This window comes from Myxine glutinosa, chromosome 3, assembly GCF_964187855.1.
Source record: "Myxine glutinosa chromosome 3, kmMyxGlut1.1, whole genome shotgun sequence".
Classification (NCBI taxonomy): domain Eukaryota; kingdom Metazoa; phylum Chordata; class Myxini; order Myxiniformes; family Myxinidae; genus Myxine; species Myxine glutinosa.
Genome location: NC_136263.1, coordinates 181,324,545 through 181,351,695, shown reverse-complemented (window position 1 = coordinate 181,351,695; position 27,151 = coordinate 181,324,545). Strand labels below are relative to the sequence as shown.

Genomic DNA, 27,151 nt, shown 5'->3' with positions numbered 1-27,151 from the left:
CTCGCCCCATTAACTCTCACTCTCGATCCATGTGCTCTCAACCCATTAACTCTCACTCTCGCTCCATGTGCACTCAACCCATTAACTCTCACTCTCGATCCATGTACTCTCAACCCATTAACTCTCACTCTCGATCCATGTACTCTCAACCCATTAACTCTCACTCTCGATCCATGTGCTCTCAACCCATTAACTCTCACTCTCAATCCATGTGCTCTCAACCCATAAACTCTCACTGTCGATCCATGTACTCTCAACCCATTAACTCTCACTCTCGATCCATGTGCTCTCAACCCATTAACTCTCACTCTCGATCCATGTGCTCTCAACCCATTAACTCTCACTCTCGCTCCATGTACCCTCAACCCATTAACTCTCACTCTCGATCCATGTGCTCTCGCCCCATTAACTCTCACTCTCGATCCATGTACTCTCAGCGTATTACCCCTCGCTCTCGATCCATGGACTCTCATCTTATTATCAATCACTCTTGCCCCATGTACTCTCACCCTACAACCCCTCACTCTCGCTCCATGTGCTCTCGCCCTACAACCCCTCACTCTCGCTTCATGTACTCTCACCTTATTACTCCTCACTCTCGCTCCATGTACTCTCACCTTATTACCCCTCACTCTCGCTCCATGTACTCTCACCCTAATACCCCTCACTCTCGCTCCATGTACTCTCACCCTACAACCCCTCACTCCAGCTCCATGTACTCCCACCTTATTACTCCTCACTCTCGCTCCATGTACTCTCACCTTATTACCCCTCACTCTCGATCCATGTACTCTCACCCTCCAACCCCCCACTCTCGCTCCATGTACTCTGACATTATTACTCCTCTCACTCGATCCATGCACTCTCACCATAATGCCACTCACTGTAGCTCCATGTACTCTCACCCCAATGCCCCTCACTCTTGATCCATGTACTCTCACCCGGCTGCACCTCACTCTCGATCCATGTACTCACTCCACGTACTCAACCCATTAACGCTCACTCTCCCTCTCCCTCGATGTACTCTCAACCCATGAACCCTCACTCTCGATCCATGTACTCTCACCTTATTACCCCTCACTCTCAATCCATGTACCCTCACCTTATTACCCCTCACTCTCGATCCATGTACCCTCACCCCAATACCCCCTCACTCTCACTCCACGTACTCAAACCATTAATCCTCACTCTCCCTCCATGTACTCACACCCTCGATCCATGTACTCTCACCCTCATACTCCTCACTCTCGATCACCCCAATACCGCTCACTCTTACTCCATGTACTCTCACCTCATAACACCTCACTCTCACTCCATGTACACACACCCTAATACCCCTCACTCTCGCTCCATTTACTCTCACCCTAATACCCCACACTCTCACTTCATGTCCTCTCACCCTAATACCCCTCACTCTTGCTCCATTTGCTCTCACCCTAATATCCCACACTCTCACTCCATGAACACACACCCCAATACCGCTCACTCTTGCTCCATGAACTCTCACCTTATAACACCTCACTCTCACTCCATGTACACACACCCTAATACCCCTCACTCTCGCTCCATTTACTCTCACCCTAATACCCCTCACTCTTGCTCCATTTACTCTCACTCCATGTCCTCTCACCCTAATACCCCTCACTCTTGCTCCATTTGCTCTCACCCTAATACCCCTCACTCTCACTCCATGTCCTCTCACCCTAATACCCCCTCACCCTAATACCCCTCACTCTCACTCCATGTCCTCTCACCCTAATACTCCTCACTCTCGCTCCATGTACTCTCACCCTAATACCCCTCACTCTTGCTCCATTTGCTCTCACCCTAATACCCCTCACTCTTGCTCCATTTGCTCTCACCCTAATACCCCTCACTCTTGCTCCATTTGCTCTCACCCTAATACCCCTCACTCTTGCTCCATTTGCTCTCATCCTATAACCCCACACTCTCACTCCATGTCCTCTCACCCTAATACCCCTCACTCTCGCTCCATGTACTCTCACCCTAATACCCCTCACTCTCGCTCCATGTACTCTCACCCTAATACCCATCACTCTCGCTCCATGTACTCTCACCCTAATACCCCTCACTCTCGCTCCATGTACTCTCACGCTAATACCCCTCACTCTCGCTCCATGTACTCACCCTAATATCCCTCACTCTCGCTCCATGTACTCTCACCCTAATACCCCTCACTCTCGCTCCATGTACTCTCACCCTAATACCCCTCACTCTCGCTCCATGTACTCTCACCCTAATACCCCTCACTCTCGCTCCATGTACTCTCACCCTAATACCCCTCACTCTCCATCCATGTACTCTCACCCTAATACCCCTCACTCTCGCTCCATGTACTCTCACCCTAATACCCCTCACTCTCGCTCCATGTACTCTCACCCTAATACCCCTCACTCTCCATCCATGTACTCACCCTAATACCCCTCACTCTCACTCCATGTACTCTCAGGCTAATACCCTCACTCTCCTTCCATTTACTCACCCTAATACCCCTCACTCTCGCTTCATGTACTCTCACCCTAATACGCCTCACTCTCGCTCCATGTACTCTCACCCTTATACCCCTCACTCTCGCTCCATTTACTCTCACCCTAATACCCCTCACTCTTGCTCCATTTACTCTCACCCTAATACCCCACACTCTCACTCCATGTCCTCTCACCCTAATACCCCTCACTCTTGCTCCATTTGCTCACCCTAATACCCCTCACTCTCACTCCATGTCCTCTCACCCTAATACCCCTCACTCTCCTTCCATTTACTGACCCTAATACCCCTCACTCTCGCTCCATGTACTCTCACCCTAATACCCCTCACTCTCGCTCCATGTACTCTCACCCTAATACCCCTCACTCTCGCTCCATTTACTCTCACCCTAATACCCCTCACTCTTGCTCCATTTACTCTCACCCTAATACCCCACACTCTCACTTCATGTCCTCTCACCCTAATACCCCTCACTCTTGCTCCATTTGCTCTCACCCTAATATCCCACACTCTCACTACATGTACACACACCCCAATACCACTCACTCTTGCTCCATGTACTCTCACCTTTTCACACCTCACTCTCACTCCATGTACACACACCCTAATACCCCTCACTCTCGCTCCATTTACTCTCACCCTAATACCCCTCACTCTTGCTCCATTTACTCTCACTCCATGTCCTCTCACCCTAATACCCCTCACTCTTGCTCCATTTGCTCTCACCCTAATACCCCTCACTCTCACTCCATGTCCTCTCACCCTAATGCACCTCACTCTCGCTCCATTTGCTCTCACCCTAATACCCCTCACTCTTGCTCCATTTGCTCTCACCCTAATACCCCTCACTCTTGCTCCATTTGCTCTCACCCTAATACCCCACACTCTCACCATAATACCCCTCACTCTTGCTCCATTTACTCTCACCCTAATACCCCACACTCTCACTCCATGTCCTCTCACCCAAATACCCCTCACTCTTGCTCCATTTGCTCTCACCCTAATACCCCTCACTCTCGCTCCATTTACTCTCACCTAATACCCCTCACTCTTGCTCCATTTACTCTCACCCTAATACCCCACACTCTCACTCCATGTCCTCTCACCCTAATACCCCTCACTCTTGCTCCATTTGCTCTCACCCTAATACCCCACACTCTCACTCCATGTACACACCCCAATACCACTCACTCTTGCTCCATGTACTCTCACCTTATAACACCTCACTCTCACTCCATGAACACACACCCTAATACCCCTCACTCTCGCTCCATTTACTCTCACCCTAATACCCCTCACTCTTGCTCCATTTACTCTCACCCTAATACCCCACACTCTCACTCCATGTCCTCTCACCCCAATACCCCCTCACCCTTATACCCCTCACTCTTGCTCCATTTGCTCTCACCCTAATACCCCGCACTCTCACTCCATGTCCTCTCACCCTAATACTACTCACTCTCGCTCCATGTACTCTCACCCTAATACCCCTCACTCTTGCTCCATGTACTTTCACCCTAATACCCCTCACTCTTGCTCCATTCGCTCTCACCCTAATACCCCTCACTCTTGCTCCATTTACTCTCACCCTCATACCCCGCACTCTCACTCCATGTCCTCTCACCCGAATACCCCTCACTCTCGCTCCATGTACTCTCACCCTAATACCCCTCACTCTCGCTCCATGTACTCTCACCCTAATACCCCTCACTCTTGCTCCATTTGCTCTCACCCTAATACCCCTCACTCTTGCTCCATTTGCTCTCACCCTAATACCCCCCACTCTCACTCCATGTCCTCTCACCCTAATACCCCACACTCTCACTCCATGTCCTCTCACCCTAATACCCCTCACTCTTGCTCCATTTGCTCTCACCCTAATACCCCTCACTCTCACTCCATGTCCTCTCACCCTAATACTCCTCACTCTCGCTCCATGTACTCTCACCCTAATACCCCTCACTCTTGCTCCATGTACTCTCACCCTAATACCCCTCACTCTTGCTCCATTTGCTCTCACCCTAATACCCCTCACTCTTGCTCCATTTGCTCTCACCCTAATACCCCTCACTCTTGCTCCATTTGCTCTCATCCTAATACCCCACACTCTCACTCCATGTCCTCTCACCCTAATACCCCTCACTCTCGCTCCATGTACTCTCACCCTAATACCCCTCACTCTCGCTCCATGTACTCTCACCCTAATACCCCTCACTCTCGCTCCATGTACTCTCACCCTAATACCCTCACTCTCCTTCCATTTACTCACCCTAATACCCCTCACTCTCGCTTCATGTACTCTCACCCTAATACGCCTCACTCTCGCTCCATGTACTCTCACCCTAATACCCCTCACTCTCGCTCCATTTACTCTCACCCTAATACCCCTCACTCTTGCTCCATTTACTCTCACCCTAATACCCCACACTCTCACTCCATGTCCTCTCACCCTAATACCCCTCACTCTTGCTCCATTTGCTCACCCTAATACCCCTCACTCTCACTCCATGTCCTCTCACCCTAATACCCCTCACTCTCCTTCCATTTACTCACCCTAATACCCCTCACTCTCGCTCCATGTACTCTCACCCTAATACCCCTCACTCTCGCTCCATGTACTCTCACCCTAATACCCCTCACTCTCGCTCCATTTACTCTCACCCTAATACCCCTCACTCTTGCTCCATTTACTCTCACCCTAATACCCCACACTCTCACTTCATGTCCTCTCACCCTAATACCCCTCACTCTTGCTCCATTTGCTCTCACCCTAATATCCCACACTCTCACTACATGTACACACACCCCAATACCACTCACTCTTGCTCCATGTACTCTCACCTTATAACACCTCACTCTCACTCCATGTACACACACCCTAATACCCCTCACTCTCGCTACATTTACTCTCACCCTAATACCCCTCACTCTTGCTCCATTTACTCTCACTCCATGTCCTCTCACCCTAATACCCCTCACTCTTGCTCCATTTGCTCTCACCCTAATACCCCTCACTCTCACTCCATGTCCTCTCACCCTAATACACCTCACTCTCGCTCCATTTGCTCTCACCCTAATACCCCTCACTCTTGCTCCATTTGCTCTCACCCTAATACCCCTCACTCTTGCTCCATTTGCTCTCACCCTAATACCCCACACTCTCACCATAATACCCCTCACTCTTGCTCCATTTACTCTCACCCTAATACCCCACACTCTGACTCCATGTCCTCTCACCCTAATACCCCTCACTCTCGCTCCATGTACTCTCACCCTAATACCCCTCACTCTCGCTCCATGTGCTCTCAACCCATTAACTCTCACTCTCGATCCACGTACTCTCAACCCATTAACTCTCACTCTCGATCCATGTACTCTCAACCCATTAACTCTCACTCTCGATCAATGTGCTCTCAACCCATTAACTCTCACTCTCGATCCATGTGCTCTCAACCCATTAACTCTCACTCTCGATCCATGTGCTCTCGCCCCATTAACTCTCACTCTCGATCCACGTACTCTTAACCCATTAACTCTAACTCTCGATCCATGTACTCTTAACCCATTAACTCTCACTCTCGATCCATGTGCTCTCAACCCATTAACTCTCACTCTCGATCCATGTACTCTCAACCCATTAACTCTCACTCTCGATCCATGTACTCTCAACCCATTAACTCTCACTCTCGATCCATGTGCTCTCAACCCATGAACTCTCACTCTCGCTCCATGTACTCTCAACCCATTAACTCTCACTCTCGATCCATGTGCTCTCAACCCATTAACTCTCACTCTCGATCCATGTACTCTCAACCCATTAACTCTCACTCTCGATCCATGTACTCTCGCCCCATTAACTCTCACTCTCGATCCATGTGCTCTCAACCCATTAACTCTCACTCTCGATCCATGTAATCTCAACCCATTAACTCTCACTCTCGATCCATGTACTCTCGCCCCATTAACTCTCACTCTCGATCCATGTGCTCTCAACCCATTAACTCTCACTCTCGCTCCATGTGCACTCAACCCATTAACTCTCACTCTCGATCCATGTACTCTCAACCCATTAACTCTCACTCTCGATCCATGTACTCTCAACCCATTAACTCTCACTCTCGATCCATGTGCTCTCAACCCATTAACTCTCACTCTCAATCCATGTGCTCTCAACCCATAAACTCTCACTGTCGATCCATGTACTCTCAACCCATTAACTCTCACTCTCGATCCATGTGCTCTCAACCCATTAACTCTCACTCTCGATCCATGTGCTCTCAACCCATTAACTCTCACTCTCGCTCCATGTACCCTCAACCCATTAACTCTCACTCTCGATCCATGTGCTCTCGCCCCATTAACTCTCACTCTCGATCCATGTACTCTCAGCGTATTACCCCTCGCTCTCGATCCATGGACTCTCATCTTATTATCAATCACTCTTGCCCCATGTACTCTCACCCTACAACCCCTCACTCTCGCTCCATGTGCTCTCGCCCTACAACCCCTCACTCTCGCTTCATGTACTCTCACCTTATTACTCCTCACTCTCGCTCCATGTACTCTCACCTTATTACCCCTCACTCTCGCTCCATGTACTCTCACCCTAATACCCCTCACTCTCGCTCCATGTACTCTCACCCTACAACCCCTCACTCCAGCTCCATGTACTCCCACCTTATTACTCCTCACTCTCGCTCCATGTACTCTCACCTTATTACCCCTCACTCTCGATCCATGTACTCTCACCCTCCAACCCCCCACTCTCGCTCCATGTACTCTGACATTATTACTCCTCTCACTCGATCCATGCACTCTCACCATAATGCCACTCACTGTAGCTCCATGTACTCTCACCCCAATGCCCCTCACTCTTGATCCATGTACTCTCACCCGGCTGCACCTCACTCTCGATCCATGTACTCACTCCACGTACTCAACCCATTAACGCTCACTCTCCCTCTCCCTCGATGTACTCTCAACCCATGAACCCTCACTCTCGATCCATGTACTCTCACCTTATTACCCCTCACTCTCAATCCATGTACCCTCACCTTATTACCCCTCACTCTCGATCCATGTACCCTCACCCCAATACCCCCTCACTCTCACTCCACGTACTCAAACCATTAATCCTCACTCTCCCTCCATGTACTCACACCCTCGATCCATGTACTCTCACCCTCATACTCCTCACTCTCGATCACCCCAATACCGCTCACTCTTACTCCATGTACTCTCACCTCATAACACCTCACTCTCACTCCATGTACACACACCCTAATACCCCTCACTCTCGCTCCATTTACTCTCACCCTAATACCCCACACTCTCACTTCATGTCCTCTCACCCTAATACCCCTCACTCTTGCTCCATTTGCTCTCACCCTAATATCCCACACTCTCACTCCATGAACACACACCCCAATACCGCTCACTCTTGCTCCATGAACTCTCACCTTATAACACCTCACTCTCACTCCATGTACACACACCCTAATACCCCTCACTCTCGCTCCATTTACTCTCACCCTAATACCCCTCACTCTTGCTCCATTTACTCTCACTCCATGTCCTCTCACCCTAATACCCCTCACTCTTGCTCCATTTGCTCTCACCCTAATACCCCTCACTCTCACTCCATGTCCTCTCACCCTAATACCCCCTCACCCTAATACCCCTCACTCTCACTCCATGTCCTCTCACCCTAATACTCCTCACTCTCGCTCCATGTACTCTCACCCTAATACCCCTCACTCTTGCTCCATTTGCTCTCACCCTAATACCCCTCACTCTTGCTCCATTTGCTCTCACCCTAATACCCCTCACTCTTGCTCCATTTGCTCTCACCCTAATACCCCTCACTCTTGCTCCATTTGCTCTCATCCTATAACCCCACACTCTCACTCCATGTCCTCTCACCCTAATACCCCTCACTCTCGCTCCATGTACTCTCACCCTAATACCCCTCACTCTCGCTCCATGTACTCTCACCCTAATACCCATCACTCTCGCTCCATGTACTCTCACCCTAATACCCCTCACTCTCGCTCCATGTACTCTCACGCTAATACCCCTCACTCTCGCTCCATGTACTCACCCTAATATCCCTCACTCTCGCTCCATGTACTCTCACCCTAATACCCCTCACTCTCGCTCCATGTACTCTCACCCTAATACCCCTCACTCTCGCTCCATGTACTCTCACCCTAATACCCCTCACTCTCGCTCCATGTACTCTCACCCTAATACCCCTCACTCTCCATCCATGTACTCTCACCCTAATACCCCTCACTCTCGCTCCATGTACTCTCACCCTAATACCCCTCACTCTCGCTCCATGTACTCTCACCCTAATACCCCTCACTCTCCATCCATGTACTCACCCTAATACCCCTCACTCTCACTCCATGTACTCTCAGGCTAATACCCTCACTCTCCTTCCATTTACTCACCCTAATACCCCTCACTCTCGCTTCATGTACTCTCACCCTAATACGCCTCACTCTCGCTCCATGTACTCTCACCCTTATACCCCTCACTCTCGCTCCATTTACTCTCACCCTAATACCCCTCACTCTTGCTCCATTTACTCTCACCCTAATACCCCACACTCTCACTCCATGTCCTCTCACCCTAATACCCCTCACTCTTGCTCCATTTGCTCACCCTAATACCCCTCACTCTCACTCCATGTCCTCTCACCCTAATACCCCTCACTCTCCTTCCATTTACTGACCCTAATACCCCTCACTCTCGCTCCATGTACTCTCACCCTAATACCCCTCACTCTCGCTCCATGTACTCTCACCCTAATACCCCTCACTCTCGCTCCATTTACTCTCACCCTAATACCCCTCACTCTTGCTCCATTTACTCTCACCCTAATACCCCACACTCTCACTTCATGTCCTCTCACCCTAATACCCCTCACTCTTGCTCCATTTGCTCTCACCCTAATATCCCACACTCTCACTACATGTACACACACCCCAATACCACTCACTCTTGCTCCATGTACTCTCACCTTTTCACACCTCACTCTCACTCCATGTACACACACCCTAATACCCCTCACTCTCGCTCCATTTACTCTCACCCTAATACCCCTCACTCTTGCTCCATTTACTCTCACTCCATGTCCTCTCACCCTAATACCCCTCACTCTTGCTCCATTTGCTCTCACCCTAATACCCCTCACTCTCACTCCATGTCCTCTCACCCTAATGCACCTCACTCTCGCTCCATTTGCTCTCACCCTAATACCCCTCACTCTTGCTCCATTTGCTCTCACCCTAATACCCCTCACTCTTGCTCCATTTGCTCTCACCCTAATACCCCACACTCTCACCATAATACCCCTCACTCTTGCTCCATTTACTCTCACCCTAATACCCCACACTCTCACTCCATGTCCTCTCACCCAAATACCCCTCACTCTTGCTCCATTTGCTCTCACCCTAATACCCCTCACTCTCGCTCCATTTACTCTCACCTAATACCCCTCACTCTTGCTCCATTTACTCTCACCCTAATACCCCACACTCTCACTCCATGTCCTCTCACCCTAATACCCCTCACTCTTGCTCCATTTGCTCTCACCCTAATACCCCACACTCTCACTCCATGTACACACCCCAATACCACTCACTCTTGCTCCATGTACTCTCACCTTATAACACCTCACTCTCACTCCATGAACACACACCCTAATACCCCTCACTCTCGCTCCATTTACTCTCACCCTAATACCCCTCACTCTTGCTCCATTTACTCTCACCCTAATACCCCACACTCTCACTCCATGTCCTCTCACCCCAATACCCCCTCACCCTTATACCCCTCACTCTTGCTCCATTTGCTCTCACCCTAATACCCCGCACTCTCACTCCATGTCCTCTCACCCTAATACTACTCACTCTCGCTCCATGTACTCTCACCCTAATACCCCTCACTCTTGCTCCATGTACTTTCACCCTAATACCCCTCACTCTTGCTCCATTCGCTCTCACCCTAATACCCCTCACTCTTGCTCCATTTACTCTCACCCTCATACCCCGCACTCTCACTCCATGTCCTCTCACCCGAATACCCCTCACTCTCGCTCCATGTACTCTCACCCTAATACCCCTCACTCTCGCTCCATGTACTCTCACCCTAATACCCCTCACTCTTGCTCCATTTGCTCTCACCCTAATACCCCTCACTCTTGCTCCATTTGCTCTCACCCTAATACCCCCCACTCTCACTCCATGTCCTCTCACCCTAATACCCCACACTCTCACTCCATGTCCTCTCACCCTAATACCCCTCACTCTTGCTCCATTTGCTCTCACCCTAATACCCCTCACTCTCACTCCATGTCCTCTCACCCTAATACTCCTCACTCTCGCTCCATGTACTCTCACCCTAATACCCCTCACTCTTGCTCCATGTACTCTCACCCTAATACCCCTCACTCTTGCTCCATTTGCTCTCACCCTAATACCCCTCACTCTTGCTCCATTTGCTCTCACCCTAATACCCCTCACTCTTGCTCCATTTGCTCTCATCCTAATACCCCACACTCTCACTCCATGTCCTCTCACCCTAATACCCCTCACTCTCGCTCCATGTACTCTCACCCTAATACCCCTCACTCTCGCTCCATGTACTCTCACCCTAATACCCCTCACTCTCGCTCCATGTACTCTCACCCTAATACCCTCACTCTCCTTCCATTTACTCACCCTAATACCCCTCACTCTCGCTTCATGTACTCTCACCCTAATACGCCTCACTCTCGCTCCATGTACTCTCACCCTAATACCCCTCACTCTCGCTCCATTTACTCTCACCCTAATACCCCTCACTCTTGCTCCATTTACTCTCACCCTAATACCCCACACTCTCACTCCATGTCCTCTCACCCTAATACCCCTCACTCTTGCTCCATTTGCTCACCCTAATACCCCTCACTCTCACTCCATGTCCTCTCACCCTAATACCCCTCACTCTCCTTCCATTTACTCACCCTAATACCCCTCACTCTCGCTCCATGTACTCTCACCCTAATACCCCTCACTCTCGCTCCATGTACTCTCACCCTAATACCCCTCACTCTCGCTCCATTTACTCTCACCCTAATACCCCTCACTCTTGCTCCATTTACTCTCACCCTAATACCCCACACTCTCACTTCATGTCCTCTCACCCTAATACCCCTCACTCTTGCTCCATTTGCTCTCACCCTAATATCCCACACTCTCACTACATGTACACACACCCCAATACCACTCACTCTTGCTCCATGTACTCTCACCTTATAACACCTCACTCTCACTCCATGTACACACACCCTAATACCCCTCACTCTCGCTCCATTTACTCTCACCCTAATACCCCTCACTCTTGCTCCATTTACTCTCACTCCATGTCCTCTCACCCTAATACCCCTCACTCTTGCTCCATTTGCTCTCACCCTAATACCCCTCACTCTCACTCCATGTCCTCTCACCCTAATACACCTCACTCTCGCTCCATTTGCTCTCACCCTAATACCCCTCACTCTTGCTCCATTTGCTCTCACCCTAATACCCCTCACTCTTGCTCCATTTGCTCTCACCCTAATACCCCACACTCTCACCCTAATACCCCTCACTCTTGCTCCATTTACTCTCACCCTAATACCCCACACTCTCACTCCATGTCCTCTCACCCTAATACCCCTCACTCTTGCTCCATTTGCTCTCACCCTAATACCCCTCACTCTCGCTCCATTTACTCTCACCTAATACCCCTCACTCTTGCTCCATTTACTCTCACCCTAATACCCCACACTCTCACTCCATGTCCTCTCACCCTAATACCCCTCACTCTTGCTCCATTTGCTCTCACCCTAATACCCCACACTCTCACTCTATGTACACACCCCAATACCGCTCACTCTTGCTCCATGTACTCTCACCTTATAACACCTCACTCTCACTCCATGAACACACACCCTAATACCCCTCACTCTCGCTCCATTTACTCTCACCCTAATACCCCTCACTCTTGCTCCATTTACTCTCACCCTTATACCCCACACTCTCACTCCATGTCCTCTCACCCCAATACCCCCTCACCCTTATACCCCTCACTCTCGCTCCATTTGCTCTCACCCGAATACCCCTCACTCTCACTCCATGTCCTCTCACCCTAATACTCCTCACTCTCGCTCCATGTACTCTCACCCTAATACCCCTCACTCTTGCTCCATGTACTTTCACCCTAATACCCCTCACTCTTGCTCCATTCGCTCTCACCCTAATACCCCTCACTCTTGCTCCATTTGCTCTCAACCTAATACCCCTCACTCTTGCTCCATTTGCTCTCACCCTAATACCCCTCACTCTTGCTCCATTTGCTCTCACCCTAATACCCCACACTCTCACTCCATGTCCTCTCACCCTAATACCCCACACTCTCACTCCATGTCCTCTCACCCTAACACCCCTCACTCTCGCTCCATTTGCTCTCACCCTAATACCCCACACTCTCACTCCATGTCCTCTCACCCTAATACCCCACACTCTCACTCCATGTCCTCTCACCCTAATACCCCTCACTCTCGCTCCATGTACTCTCACCCTAATACCCCTCACTCTCGCTCCATGTACTCTCACCCTAATACCCCTCACTCTCGCTCCATGTACTCTCACCCTAATACCCCTCACTCTTGCTCCATGTACTCTCACCCTAATACCCCACACTCTCACTCCATGTCCTCTCACCCTAATACCCCTCACTCTTGCTCCATGTACTCTCACCTTATAACACCTCACTCTCACTCCATGTTCACACACCCTAATACCCCTCACTCTCGCTCCATTTACTCTCACCCTAATACCCCTCACTCTTGCTCCATTTACTCTCACTCCATGTCCTCTCACCCTAATACCCCTCACTCTTGCTCCATTTGCTCTCACCCTAATACCCCTCACTCTCACTCCATGTCCTCTCACCCTAATACACCTCACTCTCGCTCCATTTGCTCTCACCATAATACCCCTCACTCTTGCTCCATTTGCTCTCACCCTAATACCCCTCACTCTTGCTCCATTTGCTCTCACCCTAATACCCCACACTCTCACCATAATACCCCTCACTCTTGCTCCATTTACTCTCACCCTAATACCCCACACTCTCACTCCATGTCCTCTCACCCTAATACCCCTCACTCTTGCTCCATTTGCTCTCACCCTAATACCCCTCACTCTCGCTCCATTTACTCTCACCTAATACCCCTCACTCTTGCTCCATTTACTCTCACCCTAATACTCCACACTCTCACTCCATGTCCTCTCACCCTAATACCCCTCACTCTTGCTCCATTTGCTCTCACCCTAATACCCCACACTCTCACTCCATGTACACACACCCCAATACCGCTCACTCTTGCTCCATGTACTCTCACCTTATAACACCTCACTCTCACTCCATGAACACACACCCTAATACCCCTCACTCTCACCCTAATACCCCACCCTCTCACTCCATGTCCTCTCACCCTAATACCCCTCACTCTTGCTCCATTTGCTCTCACCCTAATACCCCTCACTCTCACTCCATGTCCTCTCACCCTAATTCCCCTCACTCTCGCTCCATGTACTCTCACCCTAATACCCCTCACTCTCGCTCCATGTACTCTCACCCTAATACCCCTCACTCTCGCTCCATGTACTCTCACCCGAATACCCCTCACTCTCCATCCATGTACTCTCACCCTAATACCCCTCACTCTCGCTCCATGTACTCTCACCCTAATACCCCTCACTCTCGCTACATGTACTCTCACCCTAATACCCCTCACTCTCCATCCATGTACTCACCCTAATACCCCTCACTCTCACCCCATGTACTCTCAGGCTAATACCCTCACTCTCCTTCCATTTACTCACCCTAATACACCTCACTCTCGCTTCATGTACTCTCACCCTAATACGCCTCACTCTCGCTCCATGTACTCTCACCCTAATACCCCTCACTCTCGCTCCATTTACTCTCACCCTAATACCCCTCACTCTTGCTCCATTTACTCTCACCCTAATACTCCACACTCTCACTCCATGTCCTCTGGCTCTCACCCTAATACCCCTCACTCTCACTCCATGTACTCTCAGGCTAATACCCTCACTCTCCTTCCATTTACTCACCCTAATACCCCTCACTCTCGCTTCATGTACTCTCACCCTAATACGCCTCACTCTCGCTCCATGTACTCTCACCCTAATACCCCTCACTCTCGCTCCATTTACTCTCACCCTAATACCCCTCACTCTTGCTCCATTTACTCTCACCCTAATACCCCACACTCTCACTCCATGTCCTCTCACCCTAATACCCCTCACTCTTGCTCCATTTGCTCACCCTAATACCCCTCACTCTCACTCCATGTCCTCTCACCCCACTCTCCTTCCATTTACTCACCCTAATACCCCTCACTCTCGCTCCATGTACTCTCACCCTAATACCCCTCACTCTCGCTCCATGTACTCTCACCCTAATACCCCTCACTCTCGCTCCATTTACTCTCACCCTAATACCCCTCACTCTTGCTCCATTTGCTCTCACCCTAATATCCCACACTCTCACTACATGTACACACACCCCAATACCACTCACTCTTGCTCCATGTACTCTCACCTTATAACACCTCACTCTCACTCCATGTACACACACCCTAATACCCCTCACTCTCGCTCCATTTACTCTCACCCTAATACCCCTCACTCTTGCTCCATTTACTCTCACTCCATGTCCTCTCACCCTAATACCCCTCACTCTTGCTCCATTTGCTCTCACCCTAATACCCCTCACTCTCACTCCATGTCCTCTCACCCTAATACACCTCACTCTCGCTCCATTTGCTCTCACCCTAATACCCCTCACTCTTGCTCCATTTGCTCTCACCCTAATACCCCTCACTCTTGCTCCATTTGCTCTCACCCTAATACCCCACACTCTCACCCTAATACCCCTCACTCTTGCTCCATTTACTCTCACCCTAATACCCCACACTCTCACTCCATGTCCTCTCACCCTAATACCCCTCACTCTTGCTCCATTTGCTCTCACCCTAATACCCCTCACTCTCGCTCCATTTACTCTCACCTAATACCCCTCACTCTTGCTCCATTTACTCTCACCCTAATACCCCACACTCTCACTCCATGTCCTCTCACCCTAATACCCCTCACTCTTGCTCCATTTGCTCTCACCCTAATACCCCACACTCTCACTCTATGTACACACCCCAATACCGCTCACTCTTGCTCCATGTACTCTCACCTTATAACACCTCACTCTCACTCCATGAACACACACCCTAATACCCCTCACTCTCGCTCCATTTACTCTCACCCTAATACCCCTCACTCTTGCTCCATTTACTCTCACCCTAATACCCCACACTCTCACTCCATGTCCTCTCACCCCAATACCCCCTCACCCTTATACCCCTCACTCTCGCTCCATTTGCTCTCACCCGAATACCCCTCACTCTCACTCCATGTCCTCTCACCCTAATACTCCTCACTCTCGCTCCATGTACTCTCACCCTAATACCCCTCACTCTTGCTCCATGTACTTTCACCCTAATACCCCTCACTCTTGCTCCATTCGCTCTCACCCTAATACCCCTCACTCTTGCTCCATTTGCTCTCAACCTAATACCCCTCACTCTTGCTCCATTTGCTCTCACCCTAATACCCCTCACTCTTGCTCCATTTGCTCTCACCCTAATACCCCACACTCTCACTCCATGTCCTCTCACCCTAATACCCCACACTCTCACTCCATGTCCTCTCACCCTAACACCCCTCACTCTCGCTCCATTTGCTCTCACCCTAATACCCCACACTCTCACTCCATGTCCTCTCACCCTAATACCCCACACTCTCACTCCATGTCCTCTCACCCTAATACCCCTCACTCTCGCTCCATGTACTCTCACCCTAATACCCCTCACTCTCGCTCCATGTACTCTCACCCTAATACCCCTCACTCTCGCTCCATGTACTCTCACCCTAATACCCCTCACTCTTGCTCCATGTACTCTCACCCTAATACCCCACACTCTCACTCCATGTCCTCTCACCCTAATACCCCTCACTCTTGCTCCATGTACTCTCACCTTATAACACCTCACTCTCACTCCATGTTCACACACCCTAATACCCCTCACTCTCGCTCCATTTACTCTCACCCTAATACCCCTCACTCTTGCTCCATTTACTCTCACTCCATGTCCTCTCACCCTAATACCCCTCACTCTTGCTCCATTTGCTCTCACCCTAATACCCCTCACTCTCACTCCATGTCCTCTCACCCTAATACACCTCACTCTCGCTCCATTTGCTCTCACCATAATACCCCTCACTCTTGCTCCATTTGCTCTCACCCTAATACCCCTCACTCTTGCTCCATTTGCTCTCACCCTAATACCCCACACTCTCACCATAATACCCCTCACTCTTGCTCCATTTACTCTCACCCTAATACCCCACACTCTCACTCCATGTCCTCTCACCCTAATACCCCTCACTCTTGCTCCATTTGCTCTCACCCTAATACCCCTCACTCTCGCTCCATTTACTCTCACCTAATACCCCTCACTCTTGCTCCATTTACTCTCACCCTAATACCCCACACTCTCACTCCATGTCCTCTCACCCTAATACCCCTCACTCTTGCTCCATTTGCTCTCACCCTAATACCCCACACTCTCACTCCATGTACACACACCCCAATACCGCTCACTCTTGCTCCATGTACTCTCACCTTATAACACCTCACTCTCACTCCATGAACACACACCCTAATACCCCTCACTCTCACCCTAATACCCCACCCTCTCACTCCATGTCCTCTCACCCTAATACCCCTCACTCTTGCTCCATTTGCTCTCACCCTAATACCCCTCACTCTCACTCCATGTCCTCTCACCCTAATTCCCCTCACTCTCGCTCCATGTACTCTCACCCTAATACCCCTCACTCTCGCTCCATGTACTCTCACCCTAATACCCCTCACTCTCGCTCCATGTACTCTCACCCGAATACCCCTCACTCTCCATCCATGTACTCTCACCCTAATACCCCTCACTCTCGCTCCATGTACTCTCACCCTAATACCCCTCACTCTCGCTACATGTACTCTCACCCTAATACCCCTCACTCTCCATCCATGTACTCACCCTAATACCCCTCACTCTCACCCCATGTACTCTCAGGCTAATACCCTCACTCTCCTTCCATTTACTCACCCTAATACACCTCACTCTCGCTTCATGTACTCTCACCCTAATACGCCTCACTCTCGCTCCATGTACTCTCACCCTAATACCCCTCACTCTCGCTCCATTTACTCTCACCCTAATACCCCTCACTCTTGCTCCATTTACTCTCACCCTAATACTCCACACTCTCACTCCATGTCCTCTGGCTCTCACCCTAATACCCCTCACTCTCACTCCATGTCCTCTCACCCTAATACACCTCACTCTCCTTCCATTTACTCACCCGAATACCCCTCAATCTCGCTCCATGTACTCTCACCCTAATACCCCTCACTCTCGCTCCATGTACTCTCACCCTAATACCCCTCACTCTCGCTCCATGTACTCACCCTAATACCCCTCACTCTCGCTCCATGTACTCACCCTCATACCCCTCACTCTCGCTCCATGTACTCTCACCCTAATACCCCTCACTCTCGCTCCATGTACTCTCACCCTAATACCCCTCACTCTCGCTCCATGTACTCTCACCCTAATACCCCTCACTCTCGCTCCATGTCCTCTCACCCTAATACCCCTCACTCTCGCTCCATGTACTCTCACCCTAATAGCCCTCACTCTCCATCCATGTACTCACCCTAATACCCCTCACTCTCGCTCCATGTACTCTCTCCCTAATACCCCTCACTCTCGCTCCATGTACTCACCCCAATACCCCTCACTCTCGCTCCATGTACTCACCCTAATACCCCTCACTCTCGCTCCATGTACTCTCACCATAATACCCCTCACCCTCGCTCCATGTACTCTCACCCTAATACCCCTCACTCTCGCTCCATGTACTCACCCTAATACTCCTCACTCTCGCTCCATGTACTCACCCTAATACCCCTCACTCTCGCTCCATGTACTCTCACCCTAATACCCCTCACTCTCGCTCCATGTACTCTCACCCTAATACCCCTCACTCTCGCTCCATGTACTCTCACCCTAATACCCCTCACTCTCGCTCCATGTACTCTCACCCTAATAACCCTCACTCTCGCTCCATGTACTCTCACCCTAATACCCCCTCACTCTCGCTCCATGTACTCTCACCCTAATACCCCTCACTCTCGCTCCATGTACTCACCCTAATACCCCTCACTCTCGCTCCATGTACTCACCCTAATACCCCTCACTCTCGCTCCATGTACTCACCCTAATACCCCTCACTCTCGCTCCATGTACTCTCACCCTAATACCCCTCACTCTCGCTCCATGTACTCTCACCCTAATACCCCTCACTCTCGCTCCATGTACTCTCACCCTAATACCCCTCACTCTCGCTCCATGTACTCTCACCCTAATACCCCTCACTCTCGCTCCATGTACTCACCCTAATACCCCTCACTCTCGCTCCATGTACTCTCACCCTAATACCCCTCACTCTCGCTCCATGTACTCACCCTAATACCCCTCACTCTCGCTCAATGTAGTCACCCTAATACCCCTCACACTTGCTCCATGTACTCTCACCCTAATACCCCTCACTCTCGCTCCATGTACTCTCACTCCATGTACTCTCACCCTAATACCCCTCACTCTCGCTCCATGTACTCTCACCTTAATACCCCTCACTCTCGCTCCATGTACTCACCCTAATACCCCTCACTCTCCTTCCATTTACTCTCACCCTAATACCCCTCACTCTCGCTCCATGTACTCACCCTAATATCCCTCACTCTCGCTCCATGTACTCACCCTAATACCCCTCACTCTCGCTCCATGTACTCACCCTAATACCCCTCACACTCGCTCCATGTACTCTCACCCTAATACCCCTCGCTCTCGCTCCATTTACTCTCACCCTAATACCCCTCACTCTCACTCCATGTACTCACCCTAATACCCCTCACTCTCGCTCCATGTACTCACCCTAATACCCCTCACTCTCGCTCCATGTACTCACCCTAATACCCCTCACTCTCGCTCCATGTACTCTCACCCTAATACCCCTCACTCTCGCTCCATGTAGCCCACCCTAATACCCCTCACTCTCGCTCCATGTAGCCCACCCTAACACCCCTCACTCTCGCTCCATGTAGCCCACCCTAATACAGCTCACTCTCGCTCCATGTACTCTCACCCTAATACCCCTCACTCTCGCTCCATGTACTCACCCTAATACCCCTCACCCTCGCTCCATGTACTCACCCTAATTCCCCTCACTCTCGTTCCATGTAATCTCACCCTAATACCCCTCACTCTCGCTCCATGTACTCACCCTAATACCCCTCACTCTCGCTCCATGTACTCTCACCCTAATACCCCTCACTCTCGCTCCATGTACTCACCCTAATAACCCTCACTCTCGCTCCATGTACTCTCACCCTAATACCCCCTCACTCTCGCTCCATGTACTCTCACCCTAATTCCCCTCACTCTCGCTCCATGTACTCACCCTAATACCCCTCACTCTCGCTCCATGTACTCACCCTAATACCCCTCACTCTCGCTCCATGTACTCACCCTAATACCCCTCACTCTCGCTCCATGTACTCTCACCCTAATACCCCTCACTCTCGCTCCATGTACTCTCACCCTAATACCCCTCACTCTCGCTCCATGAACTCACCCTAATACTCCTCACTCTCGCTCCATGTACTCACCCTAATACCCCTCACTCTTGCTCCATGTACTCTCACCCTAATACCCCTCACTCTCGCTCCATGTACTCTCACCCTAATACCCCTCACTCTCGCTCCATGTACTCACCCTTGCTCCATGTACTCACCCTAATACCCCTCACTCTCGCTCAATGTACTCACCCTAATACCCCTCACTCTCGCTCCATGTACTCTCACCCTAATACCCCTCACTCTCGCTCCATGTACTCTCACCCTAATACCCCCCACTCTCGCTCCATGTACTCTCACCCTAATACCCCCCACTCTCGCTCCATGTACTCTCACCCTAATACCCCCCACTCTCGCTCCATGTACTCTCACCCTAATACCCCTCACACTCGCTCCATGTACTCTCACCCTAATACCCCCCACTCTCGCTCCATGTACTCTCACCCTAATACCCCTCACTCTCGCTCAATGTACTCACCCTAATACCCCTCACTCTCGCTCCATGTACTCACCCTAATACCCCTCACACTCGCTCCATGTACTCTCACCTTAATACCCCTCGCTCTCGCTCCATGTACTCACCCTAATACCCCTCACTCTCCTTCCATTTACTCTCACCCTAATACCGCTCACTCTCGCTCCATGTACTCACCCTAATACCCCTCACTCTCGCTCCATGTACTCACCCTAATACCCCTCACTCTCGCTCCATGTACTCACCCTAATACCCCTCACACTCGCTCCATGTTCTCTCACCCTAATACCCCTCACTCTCGCTCCATGTACTCTCACCCTAATACCCCTCACTCTCGCTCCATGTACTCACCCTAATACCCCTCACTCTCCTTCCATTTAATCACCCTAATACCCCTCACTCTCGCTCCATGTACTCTCACCCTAATACCCCTCACTCTCGCTCCATGTAGCCCACCCTAATACCCCTCACTCTCGCTCCATGTAGCCCACCCTAACACCCCTCACTCTCGCTCCATGTAGCCCACCCTAATACAGCTCACTCACGCTCCATGTACTCTCACCCTAATACCCCTCACTCTCGCTCCATGTACTCACCCTTATACCCCTCACTCTCGCTCCATGTACTCACCCTAATACCCCTCACTCTCGTTCCATGTAATCTCACCCTAATACCCCTCACTCTCGCTCCATGTACTCACCCTAATACCCCTCACTCTCGCTCCATGTACTCTCACCCTAATACCCCTCACTCTCGCTCCATGTACTCTCACCCTAATAACCCTCACTCTCGCTCCATGTACTCTCACCCTAATACCCCCTCACTCTCGCTCCATGTACTCTCACCCTAATTCCCCTCACTCTCGCTCCATGTACTCACCCTAATACCCCTCACTCTCGCTCCATGTACTCACCCTAATACCCCTCACTCTCGCTCCATGTACTCACCCTAATACTCCTCACTCTCGCTCCATGTACTCTCACCCTAATTCCCCTCACTCTCGCTCCATGTACTCACCCTAATACCCCTCACTCTCGCTCCATGTACTCACCCTAATACCCCTCACTCTCGCTCCATGTACTCTCACCCTAATACCCCTCACTCTCGCTCCATGTACTCTCACCCTAATACCCCTCACTCTCGCTCCATGAACTCACCCTAATACTCCTCACTCTCGCTCCATGTACTCACCCTAATACCCCTCACTCTCGCTCCATGTACTCTCACCCTAATACCCCTCACTCTCGCTCCATGTACTCTCACCCTAATACCCCTCACTCTCGCTCCATGTACTCACCCTTGCTCCATGTACTCACCCTAATACCCCTCACTCTCGCTCAATGTACTCACCCTTATACCCCTCACTCTCGCTCCATGTACTCTCACCCTAATACCCCTCACTCTCGCTCCATGTACTCTCACCCTAATACCCCCCACTCTCGCTCCATGTACTCTCACCCTAATACCCCTCACTCTCGCTCCATGTACCCTCACCCTAATACCACTCACTCTCGCTCCATGTACTCTCACCCTAATACCCCCTCACTCTCGCTCCATGTACTCTCACCCTAATACCCCTCACTCTCGCTCCATGTACTCACCCTAATACCCCTCACTCTCGCTCCATGTACTCACCCTAATACCCCTCACTCTCGCTCCATGTACTCACCCTAATACCCCTCACTCTCGCTCCATGTACTCACCCTAATACCCCTCACTCTCGCTCCATGTACTCACCCTAATACCCCTCACACTCTCACCCTAATACCCCTCACTCTCACTCCATGTACTCTCACCCTAATACCCCTCACTCTCGCTCCATGTACTCACCCTAATACCCCTCACTCTTGCTCCATGTACTCACCCTAATACCCCTCACTCTCGCTCCATGTACTCACCCTAATACCCCTCACTCTCGCTCCATGTACTCTCACCCTAATACCCCTCACTCTCGCTCCATGTACTCACCCTAATACCCCTCACTCTCGCTCCATGTACTCTCACCCTAATACCCCTCACTCTCGCTCCATGTACTCTCACCCTAATACCCCTCACTCTCGCTCCATGTACTCTCACCCTAATACCCCCCACTCTCGCTCCATGTACTCTCACCCTAATACCCCTCACTCTCGCTCCATGTACTCTCACCCTAATACCACTCACTCTCGCTCCATGTACTCTCACCCTAATACCCCCTCACTCTCGCTCCATGTACTCTCACCCTAATACCCCTCACTCTCGCTCCATGTACTCACCCTAATACCCCTCACTCTCGCTCCATGTACTCACCCTAATACCCCTCACTCTCGCTCCATGTACTCACCCTAATACCCCTCACTCTCGCTCCATGTACTCACCCTAATACCCCTCACTCTCGCTCTATGTACTCACCCTAATACCCCTCACACTCTCACCCTAATACCCCTCACACTCTCACCCTAATACCCCTCACACTCTCACCCTAATACCCCTCACTCTCGCTCCATGTACTCTCACCCTAATACCCCTCACTCTCGCTCCATGTACTCACCCTAATACCCCTCACTCTCGCTCCATGTACTCACCCTAATACCCCTCACTCTCGCTCCATGTACTCTCACCCTAATACCCCTCACTCTCGCTCCATGTACTCTCACCCTAATACCCCCTCACTCTCGCTCCATGTTCTCTCACCCTAATACCCCTCACTCTCGCTCCATGTTCTCTCACCCTAATACCCCTCACTCTCGCTCCATGTACTCACCCCAATACCCCTCACTCTCGCTCCATGTACTCTCACCCTAATACCCCCTCACTCTCGCTCCATGTTCTCTCACCCTAATACCCCTCACTCTCGCTCCATGTTCTCTCACCCTAATACCCCTCACTCTCGCTCCATGTACTCACCCCAATACCCCTCACTCTCGCTCCATGTACTCACCCTAATACCCCTCACTCTCGCTCCATGTACTCACCCTAATACCCCTCACTCTCGCTCCATGTACTATCACCCTAATACCCCTCACTCTCGCTCCATGTACTCACCCTAATACCCCTCACTCTCGCTCTATGTACTCACCCTAATACCCCTCACTCTCGCTCCATGTACTCACCGTAATACCCCTCACTCTCGCTCCATGTACTCTCACCCTAATACCCCTCACCCTCGCTCCATGTACTCTCACCCTAATACCCCTCACTCTCGCTACATGTACTCACCCTAATACTCCTCACTCTCGCTACATGTACTCTCGCTCCATGTAGCCCACCCTAATACCCCTCACTCTCGCTCCATGTTGCCCACCCTAATACCCCTCACTCTCGCTCCATGTAGCCCACCCTAATACCCCTCACTCTCGCTCCATGTAGCCCACCCTAATACCCCTCACTCTCGCTCCATGTACTCACCCTAATACCCCTCGCTCCATGTACTCACCCTAATACCCCTCACTCTCGCTCCATGTACTCACCCTAATACCCCTCACACTCGCTCCATGTACTCTCACCCTAATATCCCTCACTCTCGTTCCATGTACTCTCACCCTAATACCCCTCTCTCTCGCTCCATGTACTCTCACCCTAATACCCCTCACTCTCGCTCCATGTAGCCCACCCTAATACCCCTCACTCTCGCTCCATGTAGCCCACCCTAATACCCCTCACTCTCGCTCCATGTAGCCCACCCTAATACCCCTCACTCTCGCTCCATGTACTCACCCTAATACCCCTCGCTCCATGTACTCACCCTAATACCCCTCACTCTCGCTCCATGTACTCACCCTAATACCCCTCACACTCGCTCCATGTACTCTCACCCTAATATCCCTCACTCTCGTTCCATGTACTCTCACCCTAATACCCCTCACTCTCGCTCCATGTACTCTCAGCCTAATACCCCTCACTCTCGCTCCATGTAGCCCACCCTAATACCCCTCACTCTCGCTCCATGTAGCCCACCCTAATACCCCTCACTCTCGCTCCATGTAGCCCACCCTAATACCCCTCACTCTCGCTCCATGTACTCACCCTAATACCCCTCACTCTCGCTCCATGTACTCTCACCCTAATACCCCTCACTCTCGCTCCATGTACTCACCCTAATACCCCTCACTCTCGCTCCATGTACTCACCCTAATACCCCTCACTCTCGCTCCATGTACTCACCCTAATACCCCACACACTCGCTCCATGTACTCTCACCCTAATACCCCTCACTCTCGCTCCATGTACTCTCAGTCTCACCCTAATACCCCTCACTCTCGCTCCATGTACTCACCCTAATACCCCTCACTCTCCTTCCATTTACTCTCACCCTAATACCCCTCACTCTCGCTCCATGTACTCACCCTAATACCCCTCACTCTCGCTCCATGTACTCACCCTAATACCCCTCACTCTCGCTCCATGTACTCTCACCCTAATACCCCTCACTCTCGCTCCATGTACTCACCCTAATACCCCTCACTCTCGCTCCATGTACTCACCCTAATACCCCTCACTCTCGCTCCATGTACTCACCCTAATACCCCTCACTCTCGCTCCATGTACTCACCCTAATACCCCTCACACTCGCTCCATGTACTCTCACCCTAATACCCCTCACTCTCGCTCCATGTACTCTCACCCTAATACCCCTCACTGTCGCTCCATGTACTCACCCTAATACCCCTCACTCTCGCTCCATGTACTCACCCTAATACCCCTCACTCTCGCTCCATGTACTCACCCTAATACCCCTCACTCTCGCTCCATGTACTCAGCCTAATACCCCTCACTCTCCTTCCATTTACTCACCCTAATACCCCTCACTCTCGCTCCATGTAGCCCACCCTAATACCCCTCACTCTCGCTCCATGTAGCCCACCCTAATACCCCTCACTCTCGCTCCATGTAGCCCACCCTAATACCCCTCACTCTCGCTCCATGTAGCCCACCCTAATAGTAATACCCTTCACTCTCGCTCCATGTAGCCCACCCTAATACCCCTCACTCTCGCTCCATGTAGCCCACCCTAATACCCCTCACTCTCGCTCCATGTAGCCCACCCTAATACCCCTCACTCTCGCTCCATGTAGCCCACCCTAATACCCCTCACTCTCGCTCCATGTAGCCCACCCTAATACCCCTCACTCTCGCTCCATGTAGCCCACCCTAATACCCCTCACTCTCGCTCCATGTAGCCCACCCTATTTACCCACCCCCCCCAACCTATTACATATGCTCCCCGTCTACCCTACTATCGACCCTTATGCTCATCTTAATCTGCATTTCCACATTCATTTGCTTTCAATGGTGTTCCTCCTCATTCATCTCAATAAGTTTCCGTCCCCACGTCATCAATCCCCTTCACCTCCTATCAATACGATTCTATCGAGACACTAGGATCTTGAACGTCCATCTTACCAAATGCTGATCGATTCGAAGCGCAATGTGCGACATCATCCGGCACCCTCAGCCATTATCCTGGATGTTTCACTTTAAAGATGATCGTGACGGGATTACGTCATACCAAGATTACGTCATTACGAGCACGAGACCGAGCCATCAGGATTTGAACACAAGACCCTCGGGGACGAAGACTAGTCCACATTCAGTCCCCTCAATTTTTCCTTCACATTTTTTCCCAACCATCCACTTCCTTCCCCATGGCGCAAACCTACATAACAATTGTGAACCTTCACCGCATTTACACAGCAGCCACAGAAATATATATAAATTATATATACAGTGACTTTGAAAGATTGCACAGAGAAACCCCCAGGAATAACAACGAACATCTGACTGACAATTTAGGCGGTGAAAAACCGAGTGTCGCCTCGCCCTTTGTTATCTCCTAACATGGCGGAGGCGAACATGAACCTCCCGCACGAGCTGACTCGATGGCAGCGGTTTTGCGCCCTGCCGCTTGCGACAACACGACGACGCTTACTAAGCAATTATTAACAACCCAAAGGTGCCAAGGCAGGTGTAACGCCACTACCTGATTGAATTCCTCTCCGACATCCGCGTATATGTCGATGTGATCAGCACCATCAGCCATGTTAAAGCGGACCCACACCGCGCATGCGCATTACGATTTACGAATACGAGAAAAGCGCTGCCTTTCTCATTAAATCTAAATCTAAATTATCGCACGAAGATACAACACATTTCCTCTGCGTACTATTATTTGTGAAGAATATAGAGCATTAGAAGTAAAAATGTAAACACGTAAATTAAAATATGCAGACCAGCGAAACAACTACACCGCCTATCACTTAGCTATTCTTTTCAGTTTCTCCTTCCGTTTTATTGTAATTCTCAGGAAACAAA

The 27,151-nt window shown here is 50.8% G+C and overlaps 1 protein-coding gene across 1 annotated transcript in view; it reads right to left on the bottom strand.

The window, feature by feature from the left end:
• Window positions 1-26,921, bottom strand: part of LOC137423003 (cleavage and polyadenylation specificity factor subunit 6) — a 115,733-nt gene extending 88,812 nt beyond the window's left edge. The window contains 1 exon segment of the mRNA XM_068109747.2: window positions 26,820-26,921. Within this exon segment, the coding sequence (XP_067965848.2) occupies window positions 26,820-26,879 (60 nt within the window). The 5' untranslated portion in view covers window positions 26,880-26,921.
• Window positions 26,922-27,151: the final 230 nt, after the last annotated feature.